Source organism: Eschrichtius robustus, chromosome 12 (genome assembly GCF_028021215.1).
Source record: "Eschrichtius robustus isolate mEscRob2 chromosome 12, mEscRob2.pri, whole genome shotgun sequence".
NCBI classification, from domain to species: domain Eukaryota; kingdom Metazoa; phylum Chordata; class Mammalia; order Artiodactyla; family Eschrichtiidae; genus Eschrichtius; species Eschrichtius robustus.
In genome coordinates this window covers 103,010,772-103,026,643 of record NC_090835.1, presented here as the reverse complement: position 1 = coordinate 103,026,643, position 15,872 = coordinate 103,010,772, and the positions used below count along the sequence as shown (strand labels likewise).

The 15,872-nt window shown below is 53.0% G+C and overlaps 1 protein-coding gene across 1 annotated transcript in view; it reads left to right on the top strand.

The window, feature by feature from the left end:
- Positions 1 to 15,342, top strand: part of BMP6 (bone morphogenetic protein 6) — a 146,007-nt gene extending 130,665 nt beyond the window's left edge. The window contains exons 3-7 of the mRNA XM_068558386.1: positions 4,412 to 4,560; positions 5,060 to 5,257; positions 12,691 to 12,767; positions 13,616 to 13,726; positions 13,818 to 15,342. Coding sequence (XP_068414487.1) covers positions 4,412 to 4,560; positions 5,060 to 5,257; positions 12,691 to 12,767; positions 13,616 to 13,726; positions 13,818 to 13,967 — 685 coding nt within the window. The 3' untranslated portion in view covers positions 13,968 to 15,342. The remainder of the gene's footprint in view (positions 1 to 4,411; positions 4,561 to 5,059; positions 5,258 to 12,690; positions 12,768 to 13,615; positions 13,727 to 13,817) is intronic.
- The last annotated feature ends 530 nt before the right edge of the window (positions 15,343 to 15,872 follow it).

The window sequence follows — 15,872 nt, the reverse complement described above, 5'->3', positions numbered from 1 at the left end:
ATTGAAGACGAAATATCCCTTACAGAGTGTAAGTGCCTTTGGTATATGAACTTTTCTCTTTATTCTCATCCTAGAGGTGCAAATTGGGTAAATTCAAGTGCCATAAAATCAATGAGAGCTTGGCTGATTATATAATAATAATGTTCATTCACCCTTGTTACTCAAATCTGTGTGTGTGTGTGTGTGTGTGTGTGTGTGTAGCAGTTTACTCTGATTTGTAATGCTTTGTTTTCAAATATCCCATTTCTTTCTATCTTTTTAGTTGGTAAAAGTTTAGACGTAATCTTCTATATACAATACATTACATAAGAAAAAAGTAAAAATCCTTGCCTTACTGTCTAATTTTCATCGATTTTTGACTTTCATTCTATTTGAAAATTGTACTTCTCGCCTAAAGAAGACCTCGATGCCACTGGAGGGGGGTTTAGAAGGGAACCCCTGCTGTTTGCGTAGCAAAATCAGGAGCGTCTTGTTTGAGGCAACACTTTGACAGAGTGCGTAGACTGAGAAGGTCATGTGTCATTGAAGAAAAGTAAATAGATGTGGGTCAGACCAGACCCATTTTAGTGACTTGCCATAAATAGTGTCTCTTAAATACCTGAGTTACTGGAAGCATTGAGCCAGTGAAGTCCCTCCTCAAAGCTGTCACTTTTTGAAAGTTCCTCACCCTTTCTGTGTGTGTGTCAGTGGTGTTTGCAGTCTAGACAGAGGGCGTTGTGCTTGGGACGAGGAGGAGGGTGAGACCGGGGCGGCCACTGGAGTCCCAGCAGCAGGCGTTAGGCATCTCGACCTTTACTTCCTGCATGACCTTTCACCCCCTCCTACACTGACCCTGATGTGAGAAGTCACTCATGATTCCTCATCCTGTGCCAGCCCTGAGCATCTGAATGTGTTTTCCGTATCCAGCCGCCATTGGCATTGATGTGCAGTGGATTTTAAACTCTGACTTTATTCTAAGCCCTTGTTTGGGTAATTACTACCTCTGCCCTGTATTTTGGAAAAAAATTTTTGATTGAACTAGAGTTGATTTACTATATTTTGTTAGTTTCAGGTGTACGGCAAAGTGGTTCAGTTCTGTGTGTGTACATACACACACACACACACACACACATATACTTTTTTCAAATTCTTTTCCATGACAGGTTATTACAAGATGGTGAATATAGTTCCCTGTGCTATACAGTAGGTCCTTGTTGTTTATCTATTTTATATCCAGTTGTATGTATCTGTTAATCCCCAATTCATCCCTCCCCGCCCTTTCCCCTTTAGTAACCATGATTGTTCTCTATGTCTGTGAGTCTCTTATTTGTAAATAAGTTCATTTGTATCATTTTTTAGGATTCAACAAATAAGTGATATCATGTGATATTTGTCTGCCTATACTTTTCTTGACTCTGCTTTTGAAGCCTGAGCTCTGGTTTCAAGCTGTGGTTACCCCACTTAACACCTGTGTGGCCTTCACACACTTACCCTCTCCAGGCTGCGTGCCCTCAGCTCTAGAAGAGACACGTAATAGGACCTGACTTCCCCGGGCTTCCCGAGGAGCGGTGGGAGCTCTTCTCGAGGGCCTGCTTGGTGAAAGCACACGGGAAATATTTGCTGTTCCTCCTGCCACTGAGCCCAGCTATTTCAAGCCCATGCTCTCCATCACTTCCCTTCTAAGGGACCTGAGCATCCTAGGTTTAAGTGGCTGAATTTGATTCGCCCTCAGTGCCCTGAGCCCCGGAGCTCTTCCCGTCTCCAGGCTCAGCTGCGACCCCGTGTGTGTGGATCCACGGGTCTCCTAAGCCGTGAGGACCGGCGTTGTCCTCGCTGGACAGTCAGCGAGGGGTGGCCCAGAAGCACCACCAATGCCTGGGGACCCCAGTGTGACTCCGGAGCAGAGTCAGGGTAGCAACTCGGGCTCCCGTGTCCACCAAAGCCCGCTCACCCTGTGGACTTCATTTCTTCCCCGTCATGGTTATGCATTCTTCCTCTTCCCTCTTTAAGCCACACCCTTCTCCTCTTCTCCTTTTTCTCTGCCTCTCTCTCCCATTTTTGGATGACGGCCTTCTGTCCCACCCCCCACTTTCTCTGCTAACGGACTCCTTCATCATAAATTCTTTTTAAATACAAAAGCTCATTCTAGCTCTTTCTACCAGCTATGCCACGCTCCTATCTTGGGCTGTATTTCTCTGCATCCTTGTTACAAGTCCTGAAAACATGTGCCGGTTGCCCCATCGAAGCTCTTAGTGACCAGTGGCCCTCGGCTCTAACCCCACACGGACCCCCTTCACCTCAGGGGCAGCCTCACGCCCTGACATTCTCACCGCGTCTTCATTCTAGAAGCCGCCCCTCTGACAAGAACATGTCTTGTGCATCCTTTGGGACCAGGGTGACTTTTCCCACATTGCCGTTCATGGTGTCTGTGTTATTTCTGGATGAAGGTCTTCTCCAGCCTTCCAGAACAGCATTGATGTCTTTTTACATCTTCACTTCAAAGCTTTGGACTTGCCATCCCCTCTTGCTGTTTTCCACGAACACCCCCTGTCTGCCTGCCCACAGTCACCTCAGTGATGGGGGGGGGGCTAATTTCTCAGCAGGGGGTGTGACACGTGGGGAGGGGGGGCGCTTTATAGATGGCAGGCGGGGATGTGCCCCCTGCAGACTCTGTCCAGCAGCTGAGTAAACGACGTGTAGCCACACGTACTGCTTGGAACTTGGAAAAGATGACAATAGCATTGCCTTCTAACTCTGAGCCATGTAAACAGGAAAAATTGTTTCCCCTCTGAGAAGTCTAACATTTTTAACTCAGATGTTTCACTGGCCTCCCAAACATTTGATGGGCTAGAGATACATTGTATTCATTTGTCACAGGTTGTCTTTCATAATAATCTCAAAAGGCAGAAAGTCATTGTGGAAAACTCTGAATCCACTTACTTTCTTTTCACCAGATTGTTCTTGCACTTACTGGTCATGTGTCCATAAACTCACACCTGAGTCTCAGTTTCCCCAGCTGTAAAATGGGGATAATGATATTCTACCTAGTTTTCAGGATGGTTGAAGCAAAGTAGATGCAAGCGCTTTATGATCGATTTAAATGTATACTGTTAGGACTTCCCTGGTGGCGCAGTGGTTAAGACTCCGCCTGCCAATGCAGGGGACACAGGTTCGAGCCCTGGTCCTGGAAGATCCCACATGCCGCAGAGCAACTAAGCACGTGCACCACAACTACTGAGCTTGTGCTCTAGAGCCCACGTGCCACAACTACTGAGCCCGTGAGCCACAACTACTGAAGTCCGCACGCCTAGAGCCCGTGTTCAGCAACAAGAGAAGCCACCGCAATGAGAAGGCTGCACTCCACAGCGAAGAGTAGTCCCTGCTCGCCGCCAACTAGAGAAAGCCCACACGTAGCAACGAAGATCCAATGCAGCCAAAAATAAATACATAAATAAATAAATTTATAAAATAAATAAATAAATGTACGCTGTTAGTATTGTGATGGTCATCTTAAATTTAGTATTGAATTCTAGTAATTTTTCTGTCCTGTAAGCTCTTGCAGCAAAATATTTCCAGCACCAGGGGATTTGACTCTTTCCATGGCTAAAACCTCTCCCTTCCCTGTCATGGGAATTCCAGGCCATTTCGTGCCAGTGTCCCTGGGACGTCAGCTCATACTGTGTCCTTGTGACACACCACGGTGACCTTCACCAAGCATCCTTCACGCTGCCTTGTCATGGCATGTGGGTCCCTCACCCCATCTTCCCACACTAGAGTTATATCAGTTGGAAACTGTTAAAAAAAAAAAAAAGTAAAAGTAGTCCCTGTGGAGCCCAGTGGAAGGAACGGGCTCGGTGAGTTTGCCTCAAAGGGCCCCAGCGTGGCTCACAGCGGGGCCGGGACAGACTTAAAACTCACCGTCCACATGGGGAACGACGCGGCTCTCACCGTAGGCCATGTGGAGGCCTTAATTAAAAGAAAAGAACTGATGATTACTTAGAAATAGGATGTGAATCCTGGCTTCTCCTTTCACAGGAACTAACATGTGAGGATTGTCGGGTTCTGAGCTTTTAAAAAAATGAACAAAGTACAACTTAGTAAATGCTGATTTTAATATTTTCTTAACCCTTTTCTTCACTGCCCCGTCCCCTGCCTCTCTTTTTAGAGTTCATTAGCTGCAAAGCATGCAACAATAGGACTGTTTATTTATTTTGAATTTACCTTAATTCTAAAAAAGATGTGGCCTGAGCAGCTGTAGTGAGGCTTTTGGTGACACCGAGGGGCCCCCCATGTCAGCAGGCAGCTGCTGTCCGTGTGGCACCCCAGCAGACTGTGTCGCGGGTGTGTCCTGTCGCCTGACACCGGGCAGGACGGAGTGGGGATGAGCTGGGGGCCCTGCGCCCTTCATCCTGCCACCTTTTCCCTCTTTCAGAGACTCTGACCTGTTTCTGTTGGACACCCGCGCCGTGTGGGCCTCGGAAGAAGGCTGGCTGGAATTTGACATCACAGCCACCAGCAACCTGTGGGTCCTGACCCCGCAGCACAACATGGGGCTGCAGCTGAGTGTGGTCACGCGGGACGGTGAGTTGGCCGAGCTCGGGCCGAGGGTCGTCGGCCTTCGCTTCCTTCGTGGCAGGCGTGGCAGAGCCGTGGTTTCCGGGGGGGGGGGGGGCGCCCGTGCTCCAGGATGGCTTGGCTTCCTGCCCCTCAGAGCCACTGTGGACGAGCAAGGCCTTCCCCCCAAGCCCCCTGGCAGGGACCTGGAGACGGTGAGATGGTCCGGGGTCCGAGAGTGCCCCCGGAGGGCAGCGCCCAGGCAGAGGCTGGGGCGCGCTGAGAGGGAGAGGAAGGCGGGAGCGGGTCCGAGTGCCGACACTGAGTGGGTCAGTGGGCGCCCCTCCCGCGCCTCCGGGTCCCCGCGCCTCCGGGTCCCCGCACCAGGCACCGGCTGCCTGTGACGCTGCCTCGCCGGGCGGAGGCACGTGATCACGAGGCAGGATGAACGGGAGGCAGGGACGAGAGCAGCGGCACGGGGGGAGCTGGGGGTCCCGCCACCCTCCTGCTTTGGTTTGCCTTCCAGGGCTCGACATCAACCCCCGAGCCGCCGGCCTGGTGGGCAGGGACGGCCCCTACGACAAGCAGCCCTTCATGGTGGCCTTCTTCAAGGCCAGCGAGGTCCGCGTGCGCAGCGCCCGCTCGGCCGCCGGCCGCCGGCGACAGCAGGGCCGCAGCCGCTCCGCCCCGGCCCAGGACGTGTCGCGGGCCTCCAGCGCCTCAGGTGGGTTGGGCGACCCTGTCTTTGCGGGCCCCTGTGGGCTCTGGGGCGTCCGTGAGGACACAGGACCCGCCAGCGGTTTCAGATGCCGCGCGGCTTCTGCGGACCCGCGCGGAGGCCGCAGGTCCTGGTCAGCCCCTGATGACCTAGACGGGTCCCTAGGCCGTCAGAGGGGCGCGCTCGTTACCCCGAGGTTGTCTCAGGCTGCAGACAGCCTCAGAGTCTGTTTTTCCAGAAAAGCGTCCTTTTGTTTGGTCAGGTCTCTCCACCTCTTTCCACGCCCGTGACGACCCTTAGAGCGCCTAGCTTTTCTCCTAGTTGCGTTACGCCGGGGAAACGGTGATGTACAAACTTGGTACATTCGTGCAAGGCGGGCTGGCGTTTGTCGGTGCCCTCGGCTGGAAGTGATATGGCCAGTCAGCTCGAACAGCCCTCTCTGGTGGATTTCACTGGTGCATTTGACTGGCAAGTTCAGGGTTCTACCTTTAGACGTGGTTAGATCCATGGGCTCAGATGATATTAGGAATCTCTCTTTTTCTAGCTTCGTCTGTTGGTGGCATCCTCAGAAAGCCTGTCTTGATGTGGTTGGTGGTCAGGAAGGCAACCTCAGCTTCAGAAAGAGAGCATCTCTCTCGTGGTAGCTTCAGACAGCCAGGCTGGGCCCAGGTGCTCACCCCCTGGAGGTAGGGGATGGAGTCAGCCCCCTCCTGCCCGGAACAGGCAGGGTCAAAGGGCAGGAGAGAGGAAACAGCTCCCACTGCCCGAGTGTCAAGTCAGAGGTCTTTCCGAAATGCTCCCTCCCACGCCGTGCCTTCTGGGGAAGAGACACGGAAGTCCGCTCGTCAGAACGCGGGGTGGGGGGCGGGTAGCAGGCGGTCCCTCCTGACACCCAGCTCACAGAGCTAGTCAGTATTGAATTCAAACCAAGGTGCATCTTACTCTAAAGTTGGTGCTTTCAAGTTCTGGGTTTCCTTTCCCTTTAAATAGCCCAGAAGTCAAGCACGAAGTTGAAGATTTGCTGTAGGATTTGCAATTGGAGACCTTGCTTCCCTCATTACTACTCTGTGACTTTGGACAAACCTAATCCACTTCAGCGTCAGTTTACCCAGCTGTTAAGTGGGGATGATTGATCCTCGGTGGCTTTGCTGGAATTAAATGAGAAGCATTGCTCTGGCTCAGAGGCGCCTCCAAGCATGGGAAGGTCTCAGGGTGCATGTTAGGCTTCTCTGAAGGGCTGTGAAATACTTCTGGAAGATGCATTAATTCTTCCAGGTGACTGTTGTCATCTTGTCATCTTCCATGGCCGGCAAGAGTTCTTGGAACTTTCCAAAGCACCCCGTTTTCCTTTGGGAAGCAGTGTCTTCATTTTGGGCTCTGACTCCGCGGTTTCTGTTACCAGTAACCTGGCTGTGGAACTTGTACCACCCGGTGTGATGTGACATTTTGCTGCTTTTCCTCCTGGTGTTTCTTGGAAGCTTCGCCCAGCATGGGTGTTCCTGTGTTTACCGCTAGAAACAGTCAGGGTTGGGGTTTAAAGAAGAAGAAGAAATGATTGCTTGCCTTTATTCGCTTGGCGGGAAGCCTGCTGAACAGTAATCATCGCAGTGCTGTCCTCGGGGCCCGGCGGTGCAGCCGGCCAGGGGCATCCATTCATTAACTGTGGCCAGTTTGGTACTGGGACCTCAGGCCTGAAGGCGGCTCTTGAGGTGCTGATTGCTTTTTAAAATGAAAATCTCACTTGATTTACTCCACATCCCCTCCCCCACCAGTACACACACAAATTTCTTTTTTAATCGAGAAAACATGTCATCTCTGATGTGGGTTTTCGTGGTATCACTGAATTCTTCTCTTCCAAGTCCCTTTCAGCATTTTGTTTTCAGTTTGATGAGTTTAAATTAAATATGAATAGTAAGGTGGTCTAACTTGTGAGAAGAGGCAAGTATATCTGCTTTTTCTTGGTCTTCCCACCCCCCAGCCCCGTACTTTCAAACATGCTTTGTTCCTTTCAGCAGCACTGAGGCAAAGAGTTCGTAACAAATGGGCCTGGCCTCACCTGTTTAAAGGCCCAGACCCCCCAAGAAAGTATTACTACGGAGGGTCCTCCTTCCCTCCCACTATCTTCAAAGACTCTCAAGCTGGTCCAAGAAGTGGCCCAGGTTAGGCTCACTGAAGTGCTTTATCGGTTTGGCCCTTTCCTCCTTCTTTAGTCTTGCCATTAATGGGAATGGAGGTGCAGAGGGGATTGCTGTTGGAGAAGGTATTTCCAGAAAGATGGCCTGCTCTCCAGGGGAATGGGCCATCGGTTTGCGCTTTCTTTCTGGGCTACGGTGGGGCCAGACGTTGCTGGGTCTTCGTGAACCAGGTAGATGCTAACGAGACAAAAAGCTGTGGTCTCGGGTGTGACTCCAGGCGGGACTTGCCCCTTGTAAATCTTCCGGGAGGTTGAAGGAAGAGATGGCTTGGCCTCTGCTGCCCCCCGTCTGGCACAGTGTGCTGCTCCCAGGGAATTCATACTTCTCCACTGAAACAAACACCAGCAGCAGCCCACCAGCGACCGTCCTGCCTCTGGGTAAAGAAGTTAGCATCTTTCATCCAGTTGCCTGTCATCAGGGTGAAACATGGCAGGGAAACATGTGGCTATTTTTGGAACTGAGCTGCCGATGCCGGAGACGGCGGGACCCGTCCCCAACGAGGGAAAGGCCAGGAGCCCGTCCTCCTCTTCCCCTGCCCCCCTGCCCACCAAAATCTGCTCTCACACCTGTCCTTGGCCTTCAAGCTGGACTTCCCAAACACATGCACCAAGCAGTGGGTTTGGACCGAAGTCTCCCTGGATGGGTTTGACCTGCCCTGGCTTCTCTGTCACTGTCTGCGCCGAGTGGATGTTGGATGTTGGCCGTGTCGCACTTCTCCAGTGGGCTTGGATATTGTCTGGACCATATCGTTCATCGTTTGACACGTGTTTTGCTGGTCCTGGTCCAAGCCATGCTGTGCAGCCCACTGGGGATTCTAGTGCCTCTGGCCATTCTTTTCGGCCTCCAGGCTACCAGGCAGCCCACTACTCCTGTGGCACCCCATCCACGGCTCCCCGAGCTCACTGGGTGGTCTCATTCTACCTGCTGCCATTCACCCTCTTTCATAGTATCTTTCTCTCAGCGTCCATGATTTTGTCTCCTGGGGGACTGACACCACCTGACCGATCCATTACAAGAGTTGTGACAAATGGCCTTGAGGGACGGTTCCATGTGGTGATTCTAGATTCTGTTCTAACTCATTTTCCAAGACATCTTTGGGGTGTGGGGTAGTGAATGTGATTTCAATTCAGCTGGTGAGTCTGAGGTTTTCTGCCATGTCCACCAGCTGGCTGCCAACACCGTGACTGAGAATTGCTCTTTGTTTTGGCAGATGAATAGTTTTGAAACATTTTCTGCCACTTTGAACAATTCATGTCAAATTGGATTAGCTGACCTTTGGGCCTCCTTCATCCTTGATGTTCATGTTGCCGTCACTCAGCCCTGCCGACTGTCTCTGAACCAGCAACTTCTCAAGACTCTCTCTCTTCTTTGGAATGAGCTCTTCATCGATTCAAATGCTACCTGTGAGCATCTCTTAAATTCTCCTTCTGTCTCTTTCCAACCCACCCAAACATGTATCCTTTTTTTAAAAATTGTATTTATTTATTTATTTGTTTGTTTGTTATTTTTGGCTATGTTGGGTCTTTGTTGCTGCCCATGGGCTTTCTTTAGTTGCGGCGAGCAGGGGCTACTCTTTGTTGCGGCGCGCGGGCTTCTCATTGCCGTGGCTTCTCTTGTTGCGGGGCACGGGCTCTAGGCGAGCTGGCTCAGTAGTTGTGGCTTGCGGGCTCTAGAGCGCAGGCTCAGTAGTTGTGGCGCACGGGCTTAGTTGCTCCGTGGCATGTGGGATCTTCCCGGACCAGGGACTGAACCCATATCCCCTGCATCTTAACCTCTGTGCCACCAGGTAAGTCCCCAAACATGTATCCTTAAGGGTCCTGGGAGAAAAGGTGGCTCTGGTACATGTAAATACACTATTGACCTTCTCGTTGCTGGTTCATATCTTCTATCCCTTGAACTTTGCAGTTGGGACCATTCAGTATGCTTCCAGCATAGGAAAGGTAACCAGAGCTCATCACTTGCAAAGCAGTGATGTGGGTACTTTATTATGACTATGACATGTTTTGCTGTAGATTTCAGGGAATTTCAGTGCACAGACTAGGGGGTCTCATTCTCCCAGAGCAATGTTTGCTTGGCCTTTTAGTTCCTGGCAGGTGTCCCCTCTGGCTCGGCACTTGCCTCCATGGGTTGACATGCCAAAGATGAGAGGGCTCATCCACCATGGACACCCAATGCTTGGGAAGAATGGACATGGGTCAGGGCTGTGACTTAGCCGTTTATAGTTCTTCAAAGGCGTTGTGAATTTTAATTTGCCATTTTGATCTTAAATTCAAATTTTAGGGCCTGAAGCTTGGCTCCCAGATGTCTCGGTCAAGAGGTAGAGGCTCGTCCAGGGCTTTCTAAATGAAACCAGAACTTAATTCTCCACAGCTGTGGAGGACAGGCATAGCACGAGTGATTGGAAAGTTAGAATTGTTCCAAATTCCACATTTATAATACTTGACTCTTGTCTGCCATTACGCCCCTTTAGGATAGGATAAAAGTTATCAAGGAGTGAAGCCAACTAGAACCCGACCTTCTACTCCATCCCTAGGTTCACCCCTGATGAATGTGCTAATGGCCGGTAATGCTGAATAATAAAGAGGCGTGAACAGGCGCTGCAAGATGCCCGAATAATTCACCAACTACTACCAACTCCCGAGAGGGCACTGGGGGCCAGGGTCCCTCTAGGAAGGGACAGAGGTGCATGAAGCAGGGAGTCTCAGGGCTCAGTCTTTAAGGGGAAGCCTCTGTCTGTTTTCAAGATACTTAGCTCCGTATTCTTTTAAAATCAAGACCAAGGCTGAGATCAAAGCCCCGCTCCGATTAAATGGAGCTGTATAAGACCTTGAAATCCTGCAGCCACAAAAGAACAGGACTTCACTGTTGCCTCTCATGCTAACCATCTGGTTGTAAACAAAATTGAGCCTCTGAAAAGCAAGCTGCCCCCCCCAGTCCTGCCCCCCGCCCAACACTTTACGAGATTATTGACACCAGAAATCAAAATCCCAGTGTGGTCCCGGGGTGCCGCAGTGTTAGTGGCACAGGAGCTGGGCTTCCTCCAGCAGGTTCTTAAGGCCCCGTTGATTCTGTGGGGTACGTGGGAGCCGGAGAGTCCTTCGGGATAAGCTGGGCGGATCGGGCCAGAGACTGGGGGGAGCGGCCAGACGGGTGCAGACAGGGGTGCCATTTTAACAGCTGCTCTTTGTCCTTGCCCTTGTCATTCTAGGAGGGAAGGGAAATGAGAGCAGCAAATTGTTCCCTCTAAAAAACAAGCTTCCTCTGGGAAGACTCTGCAGCCTGAGCTCAGAAAAGCCGGGCTGTGCGGACAGCATGCGCTGTGCTCCTGCTGTTCTCGTGTTTTCCTGGCCGAGCATGGGGCCTGCAGCTGGTGTGGCCTGGGGCAGGGGAGGTGGTCAGCCCCACATGGCCCGGGCGGCGCGGCTGCAGAAGCCCTCCGGCTCCTCCCCTGCCCCCTGGTTTCTTAGGCCGCCCTGACTCTGTCTCTTTCCTGCTTCTTCCCCTCTCCAGCCTCCCCTCTGTTCCTCTCTCCTCCTCCCTTGGGGCTGGAAAGGACAGCAGGCCGGCTGCCCGGACCCCTGGGACTTGGGCCGAGCTGGGGCCGCAGGGATTCGGGTGCAGCCGCCTCCCTCGTGGCTGCCCGGCCCCGCCTGCGGCGTGATGGGGCCCCTGCCCTTCTCATCGCGGCCCCGCTCTCCTGAGAATCTCTCCTGCCCAAGGGAAGCAAGGGCCAGACTGCGGAGACCGCGGGGGGTTGGCCAGAGCGCGCTGTTGGCCGCGGCCCTTCCCCACGCCCTCTCGGTTCCATCTGGCAGAAAGAGCAACTGTCCCTGCCTGCGTCCCGACGCCAACGGGGGATCCTACAGTCCAGTTCCGTCCTGACCCTCACGGCCTGGGGGGAGCACAGATGCCAGCAGGTCAAGGGCTCGGCCCCCTGCGGATGCCACCTGCGGTTCTGTCCCACTCGGTGAGATTCAGGGGTTCCCGCAACGCCCCCTCCCGGGTCTGATGAGTCACTGGAGCAACTCAGAGGACTCAGGAAAGTGCTCCAGTTATGACTCCAGGTGGATAGAAAGGACGCAGAGGAGGAACAGCCCTCCCCCCCGGGGATCCGGCGGGTCGCTCTGCCCGCGCACGGTCGCGCTCACCCACCCCCAGGCTCCCCCGAGCCCCGTGTCCAGAGCTGTCACGTGGGGCTCACGACTTGAACTCCGTCTCCAGTCCTCCTCCCTTCCCTGGAGGTCAGGCTGGCCCGCGTTCCCGCCTCTGATCACGTGGTGGTCCTTCTGGGGAGCAGCCCCATCCTGAGCTCTCCGGGGACCCACTAGGAGCTGGATTATCACACAGGAAATTCCATGGTTTGGGTAGCTCTTCACATGTCCTTAACTTCATTCCACCAGAACTGCTCTCTCTTCCTCTCTCTCTCCCTCTTTAACTGTCCCTTGTCTGAACTCCCGGTGGGGTTTCTCTCCGGCCCCTGCGCACGGCGTTCAGATTCGGTTTTGTACTGGCGTGAGCCCTGCACGTCTCGTGGCACCCCGTCCACTCCCTGAGTCGCTGGAGGCCGGAAGCCTTGCCTGACGAATCCTCGTGTTTCCCGTGGCACCTCGCAGAGGGCATGTCACGCAGAAGCCGCCCCGTCTGGCCTAGATGAGTCAGGGCGCTCCTTGTCCTCCTGCCAGCGGTCGGTTAATGAAGCCAGGCTAGCAGGTCCTGACACACAGAGCAGGTGCGTGCACTTCAGCAGACGTGGCGCTCCCGCCCCGTCCCCACTCCCGGCCTCCCCGGCAGGCCTGGCTCCAGGGCGCCCCCTTCGGGAGGCTCTCCTGGCCCAGCAGCCGTCCTCCCAGCCCCTGCGCAGCTTCAGGACAGTCCCTGTTTAGAAAGCGCGCGGAACCTGCCTGGTGTGTCTTGCCTGTGAATACGATGTTCTCCAAGTCAGGGCCCCGGGGTGTCTGGGGCGTCTTGGTCCAACGGGGGATCACGACAAACGTCTGTGGCTTGAAAGGCGCCCGTTCAGGTCAGTAACGACGTGTGGTGTGCCAGCGTGCCCGGCAGTGACCCCAGAGTGGACGAGACGGAGTAGGTCAGACACCCGAGCAGCTGGGAGCCTGCAGAGCTGTGGGCGCCCCCGCTGTGTCTAGCGGGGGACCCCGTGCACGGCTGGCCCGTGGTTAACAGCCCGGGTAAGTTTGTAAATGAAGAATGAATGAGTTAACTGTGGCATCTTCTGATCTCCAACAGATTACAACAGCAGCGAACTGAAAACAGCCTGCAGGAAGCACGAGCTCTACGTGAGCTTCCAAGACCTGGGGTGGCAGGTGAGTGCTCTGGACAGCAAGGGGGACGAGGGCCCTTTCTCAGCAGTCTCTTCTCATCTCAGAGGCAGCAGCCATCACCGAAGACCTTGAACTTGAGGGCCGAGAAGGTTCCTCCTGTGAAGGCACTTAGGAGCCCTTCCAGATGCCCGGGTCGTGGAGTGGGGGGGGGGGGGGGGCAAAAGGCCCGCCCACTCGTGCATGAAGCCCCCCGGCTCCTTTTCAGGTGCCCAGGCTCCCTGTCCCTCCAAATCAGTAGCCCATGTCCCAGGGCTCTTCTCTCATTCTCTCAGGGTCCACAGGGCCTGCACTGCTTTGGGCATTTAAACAAGTGTTCATTGTGCTTTGACGAAAGGCTGGAAGAGCATCTAATAGTTAACTTCTGCAAGGGCCATATACCGGCTCACCCAGACTAGAAGCGCACCAATGTTTTGCCTCCCTCCTGAGGGCCACTGCTAGTTAATAGGAGAAGACGCAAATTCTAGGTGTCCAGTGATGGAAGATCGTTCCCATGTGCAGGTGGCATTGCGGTGACAGGGAGTACCCGGGCTCCTGGAGAGGCTCCTTTGGTCCAAGTTCATGGAGCCGGCCACCTGCAGGCCTCCAGGCCTGGGCGGGCCAGGAGCAGGTCAGGGCCTTGTGGGCCTGTGGAAGGAGCGAGGGCTCCAGAGTGGGACTGACCGGGTTCGCAGCCTCGCTTTGCCCCTTGAGTGTGACCTCGACCTGCTGTGTCTGTCTCCTTAGCCGCCCCGTGTGAGTGATAGCTCCTCGCAGGGTTCCTGAGGGCACAGGCGATGCGAGGCGTGTGTCTACATCACTCTCTCTGTTGCTTCCTTTTGCTTCGAATGAAGGACTGGATCATTGCACCCAAGGGTTACGCTGCCAACTACTGTGACGGAGAGTGCTCCTTCCCTCTCAACGCGCACATGAACGCCACCAACCATGCCATCGTGCAGACCCTGGTGAGCGCCGGCATCTCCGCGTGACTGGGGAGTAGGCCCGGACCAGGTATTGTTCCTAACGACGCCTCCCCTCCTTCTGTGTTTGGAACAGGTCCACCTTATGAATCCCGAGTACGTCCCCAAACCGTGCTGTGCGCCAACGAAACTGAATGCCATCTCAGTGCTTTACTTTGATGACAACTCCAACGTCATCCTGAAAAAATACAGGAACATGGTCGTCAGAGCTTGTGGGTGCCACTGACTGAGGACGAGCTGCTGGGGACACGCGCACTGCCTTGGACTCCTGCATCACATCTGCCTTAAAAGGCACCCGGAAGCACCGAGAAAGCGGGATGAGACGCCGACACCATCTCGTGCTGGCTGCTGCCTTGCCGCCCTAACAGACATCTTAAAGGACCTCGTCCGTAACCTGCTCACGTAGTAAATGTCGTGAGTAGTTGTCGGTCTCTAGGAAGCTGAGTTTGAGTGTCTGTAGTATGAAGTCTGGTGACTGAAGAGACCTAACTTTGAACGTTCCCCTCTGCCCCCCAAACCCACCCAAATTATTTTGCTTTAGATCAAGCTCTTCGTGGTTTTATTACGTAAATAGGGAAGATAATCTTAAAGTAAAATTCTTCTTGGCTCAGATATCAGCGGGCTCAGTAGTTGCTCACAGGTGGATTTTTGCAGATAACGGGAATGGGGGAAGAACGTCTCTGTTCAGCTCTCCTCCCAGGGAGGTCGGTTTCTCAGGTGGGATCAACAGCCCGGGAGGGAGCCGGGCGGCCCGCAAGTGCCTTTTGTCTCAGTCGTGCTGTTACATGTTTGTGCGGGCGTTTTGTCCGTGTGAAAATATCCTTATTTCAGTTCAACCACATCATTTCCACCGCCTCCCCCCCCACCCCCGCCCCACCACCACCACCACCACCACCAGCATTTGCTGTTTTCTTTGCTAGGACCAAAAACAGAGACTAGAGTGCTCCCACTTTGAGGCGAGGCTCCGGGGACGAGAAGTCTTTTTAAAGCCATCATTTTAACCGAGCTACACGCCCGCACCTCTTCCCTTGAGGGACGGCTCTTTGAAAAAGCACGTTTACGTCAGGAATGTCAGCCCTCATCTGTGTCGGTAAAACGGTTCCTTGCCTCTTACTGGACAGCGTCCCGCATCTCGGGGTTAGACCAGCAAAGGCGGTGAGCTGAGGAAGGGCACCCAGCCTTAGGAAGAGATTAGGATGGGTATGCGGTTTAGGAACCGAAATCACGGTTTTCTCCTGTAGAAAGTTAAGACTCAGATTAAATCTGAGAATATTTTTTAAATGTCTTTTTCACGATCATGTACTAGGAAACCAATTTCATACTAAACTGATTAAATAATACATTTATGATCTATAACTGCACTTACCTACAGCTTTTTTGTAAATATAAACTATAATTTATTGTCTATTTTATATCTGTTTTGCTGTAACATTTAAGGAAAGACCAGACTTCTTTCTTTTAAAAAGAGTTTATTTAGAAAGTATCATAGTGTAAACAAATTGTACCACTTTGATTTTCTTTTAAAACAAGACGCATGATGCAAAGATGAATCCACTCATGAGGATTGTGCTTCTCTAGAAAGTTGGGAGTTTTTTTTTAAAGAACATCTGTGGACCATACATGATTAATAAAGATTTCCTTTAAGGCAGAGGCTGGCCGGGATCCTGCTGTTGTTGTCTGCCGTGGACAGCGGACGGGGGTCTTGTTTCTAAGGTCCTTAACCACCAGGCACTTTGTGCCGAGTGGCCACATCTCCTGAGCATGGGCGGTGGGGTCAAGGAGCAACTGATGGCAAAGAACCTCCAGGTACATACCTTAAGGCAGCCTAGTCCTACAGCTGCTGCTTCCCAAGGGTGAGGAGGGTAAACATGCTTCTTATTAACCAGGACGGCGTGAGTTGTTATGAGGACGCCGGTGATGTGGCCTACTTCGGCCCTGCCTCCCTCCTTCTTGGACCTTGAGGTCAAGTTAATCCCACTCTTCGTACAGTAGAAGACTGACCTCCTCGAAGGCAGACGAAGTACAGGACACGGCCTCTAAAAGGACTGCCGAGTCTGAAGCTGCTTCCGGTTAGGGCTCCATCGTGGGGCTGCAGGGCTACCCAGACCTGGGAAAGCTCATCTAGTCCTCC